This window comes from Thecamonas trahens (assembly GCF_000142905.1).
Source record: "Thecamonas trahens ATCC 50062 unplaced genomic scaffold supercont1.88, whole genome shotgun sequence".
In the NCBI taxonomy this organism is placed as follows: Eukaryota; order Apusomonadida; family Apusomonadidae; genus Thecamonas; species Thecamonas trahens.
In genome coordinates, this window is record NW_013657592.1 from 4,927 (window position 1) to 8,606 (window position 3,680).

General features: G+C 61.7%; 2 protein-coding genes across 2 annotated transcripts in view; one reads left to right on the forward strand and one right to left on the reverse strand.

The window, feature by feature from the left end:
• AMSG_12456 (uncharacterized protein) overlaps positions 1 to 210 on the forward strand; it is a gene marked incomplete at both ends in the record, with an annotated part of 2,632 nt that extends 2,422 nt beyond the window's left edge. Inside the window, one exon of the mRNA XM_013897194.1 lies at positions 37 to 210. Coding sequence (XP_013752648.1) covers positions 37 to 210 — 174 coding nt within the window. The remainder of the gene's footprint in view (positions 1 to 36) is intronic.
• Positions 211 to 719: 509 nt separating this feature from the next.
• Positions 720 to 3,222, reverse strand: AMSG_11470 (plk/plk-unclassified protein kinase; the record flags this gene model as incomplete). Its single annotated transcript, XM_013897195.1, has 2 exons — positions 720 to 2,663; positions 3,022 to 3,222. 2 exons carry the CDS (start codon positions 3,220 to 3,222, stop codon positions 762 to 764), a joined length of 2,103 nt encoding a protein of 700 aa, XP_013752649.1. The 3' UTR covers positions 720 to 761.
• Between the last annotated feature and the right edge of the window lie 458 nt (positions 3,223 to 3,680).

The following is a 3,680-nucleotide window of genomic DNA, read 5'->3' on the forward strand; positions in this document are numbered from 1 at the left end:
TCTGCCTTCCGCGACTCGATCCACCGCGACATTCAGAACCTCCACGTCGACATGCTGCGGCAGTTTCAGGTCCAGCAGGCCGAGATTGTGGCGCTGCTGGAAAAATACTCGTCGCGCGGCGCTGCAGCTGCCGCCGAGCCTGTGGCTTCCACAGCACCGCCGCCATCATCGGCTGTAGCCTCGTTTTTCCGCACCGTCTCTCAGCAGTGAAGCATGTGGTTATCGTCCCCGTCGTTCCTCGCTGACGCTACAGCCACAGCACGAGCGCCGGTTGCGACACATGCCGCTGCGAGCGGCCGCACACCAAAAGGACAGCATCATTGACTCGTGAATGCCAACTGGCCACTGTACGCCCCACAACACAGCCATGTCCGCGCCGCCACCGTCCAAAGCCGAGTTTGCCGCAGAAAAGGCGCAGCTGATGATGCAGGTATGGGTTAAGAAGCTGACCGGAGCCGAGGTGGCGGTCCAGGTGGCCAAAATCGCCACCGTGGCTGAGCTCAGGCAAGCCGTGGCCGATGCTGGCGGACCCGTGGCCGACGTCCAGCGGATCATCTACGAGGGCCAACAGCTCGGCAATGATCAGTCGCTGGCAAATGCTGGCGTGGGCAATGAGGCGACGGTCCATGTGGTGCAGATGCTGCGCTGAGCTGATGCAGGAGTGACCAGCCCGTCGCCGACGACCAGCAGTTCGGCAGCACGACCAAGGCGTGCATACAGTTGACAGGGGTGTTTGTTGAGAGGATATCAGGGGCCTCATCTCATGCAGCAGTCTGCTTGGAGGAGGCCTTGGAGGCGATCTTGGAGAGGATCTGGCGGCAGTACGTCAGCCTGTTCACCAGGTCCGGCGACTGCTCGACCATGACAGCCTGAAGGGTGTGGGTCGAGGTGTTGCGCTGCTTGTCGACGTAAGTCACGATCTGGGCCTCGGACGAGAGGATGATCTTGGTGTGGTCAAAGAAGTTGACCTGGACGGTCTTGTCGGAGAGGCGGAAGATGATGGCGTGCTTGGTGCGGAGCCACTTTTTGACATAGACCATGCCGGCGGTGGGCGCGTCCTTGGCATCGGGCACGTTCATGGCCGAGATGCCCGGCGATGAGGCGCGGGTGGAGGAAGAGGACTCGCCGTCCTTGTCTGCGCGCTCGAGGTGCTCCATCAGGTAGTTCTTAAAGTACGTGAGGAGCGTCATCTTCTTGTTGAGCGACTCAGGATACTCTTCCATGGTCACAGACTGGGCGAGGTCGCGCGAGCCGGCCGACGACCGCAGCCGCTCGACGTAGTCGACGTTGGTCCCGTTCGATGAGAGCACAATCTTGGTCGAGTCGTTAAAGTACACGCCGATGGTGCCGTCGGAGAGCTGGTAGCCGAGCCCGTACTTGTTCGAGTAGTCAACCCACTTGATGACCCACTTTGCCGGCTCGGACGGAATGGCACCGTCGGGTGCCGCTGCCGCCGCCGCCGCCTTGCCCGAGTTCATCAGGGCAAACGACTTGGTGAGCTTGTCGTGCATGGCGCGGAGCGCGGCCGAGTCGTCATCGTCGGCCTTGGTGGTGCCTGCGCTGCCAGACGATGGGCGCGCGTCGGCGGCATCAGTGGCGCTCGCCGTGGCCTTGGCCTTGGCCTTGGCCTTGGCCGCGTATCCACCCGAGCCCACGCCATACTTGGCCTTGAGCGCCTCAGTGTAGTTGGACGAGGCGGCAGCAGAGCGGGCGGAGGCGCGCTCGCCGAGCGGCGCGCGCGACGCGTACTTGGCGGCAATGGCCGCTGCCGACGACGAACCGCCGTCGGCGGCGTACTTGTTGGCCAGCGACAAGGTCGACGGCGCAGCGCCATCGGCGCTCGACCCAAACAGCTCCGAATGGAGCGGGGCGCGCTTGAGCGCCGTCGGCGGGAGTGAGGCTGGGATCGGATTGTCGGAGAAGAACCGATGGGCCTTGATCTCGGCAATGGTGGGGCGGGCCGACGGCCGCGCCTGCAGCATGGAGCGAATGAGCGACCGGGCCGCCTCTGAGATGGGCTTGTCCGGCGGGAACGAGTACGTGTTGGTCTTGATGAGGTTGTACGTCGTCTTGAGCTTGGACGTCTCGAAAGGCGGCTTGCCGATAATCATGGTGTAGAGAATGACGCCAATCGACCAGATGTCGACCTCAAACGAGTGCCCGTTGTTGCGCGAGTCCAGAATCTCCGGTGCAATGTAGTTGGGCGTTCCGCAGATGGTCTTCTTGCGCTCGCCCTTGTGCTCGACCGAGGTGGCGAGGCCAAAGTCTCCGACCTTGACCTGGAGCTTGTCGTCGATGAACAGATTGCCGAGCTTGAGGTCGCGGTGGATGATGTTGCGTGCATGCATGTACTCGGTAGCCTCGAGCAGCTGCCACATGTAGTACGCCACCTCGGGCTCGGTCAGCTGCCGCCGCGCCTTGAGCAGCTCCATGAAAGAGCCGTTGGTGCAGATCTCGAGCAGGATATACACAAACTTGGAGTCCTCCATAAACTGAACAAAGCTCACAATGTTCTCGTGGTCCAGCGACCGGTGGAGCTTGATCTCAGACTTGAGCTTGGCACGCGCCCGTGCGCCGGTAATGGATGACTTGGCCACCACCTTGCCGGCGTACACCTTGCCTGTTGCCATGTCCTGAAACTTGTACACGCGCGCAAAGCCGCCCTACTCTCCCGCGCAGCCATCCAACCACACATTGCAGTAGCTGTCGTCAGTTCTTTGTCTGCAAGCGCTCCTCTGCTCCCTCTGCCCCCTGCTTGCACCCGCACCAGCGCCTCCTTCCCGCCTTGCATCCCTATCTACCGCCTCGCTGCGATTTTGTTAAATTTTCAAAAATGCCGGCCGAAAGGCCATAAATTCAAAATTTTCGCCGCCGCGCGCAACGGCGGCTCACGACGTGGCGAGGCGCACAGGGGACAGGTATGGGGGCTAGCAAAGAGCTATGAGAGCTAGAACAAGCCCAATGGGTAGAGCATGCAGTGGAGAACGCAGATATGTGGATGAAGATGGGAAAGAAGCTTACCTTGCCAAGAAGGGCGCCAGTCTTGTACTTGGCGCCCGTGGTGGCGTTTCGGACAATGTCCGGAGGCGGCTCCGAGGGCACCTTTGAGCGGGACTTGCGGGCCTTGGTACGGGCAGCAGGGCGAGCAGCTGTAGCCGCTGCAGTGCGACGAGAGAGAGGGTTGTACACGCCCGCGGTTTGCGTGCGGATAGGGTACGACATGGTCGACAACGGGGGCGAGACAAGTTGTCCTCTCCTCTCGCCTCCCCCTCACTGCCGCCCTCCCCACTGACTCGCTCCGTCCGTCGCTCTGGGCCAACGGCGCCCATCCGAACCGACTCGTTTCCATCGGCCTGTCACGGCGGACCCGAGCGGAGCTTCCCCCCCTCCCACCCCCTCCCACCCCCCCCCCCCAAGACCAACATGACCATTGTCCATCAGTACAGCCAGGGATTTTGTCTGGGTAGATCAAAATGTCCAGTGCCCATGATCTTGAGCTCATCGGCTTGGTAGCTGCAATCAGTGTGTGTGTGTGTGTGTGAGAGTGTGTGTGATGGGGCTGGCCGTGCTCGCTCGACTCGACTCTGTTGGGTGGTCGGCAAACGGTGGTGGGTATGCGCAGGTCGTTGTGCAGGGCGAGGTGCGAGGTGGGGTAAACATAGACACACTTGTCTTGTGGA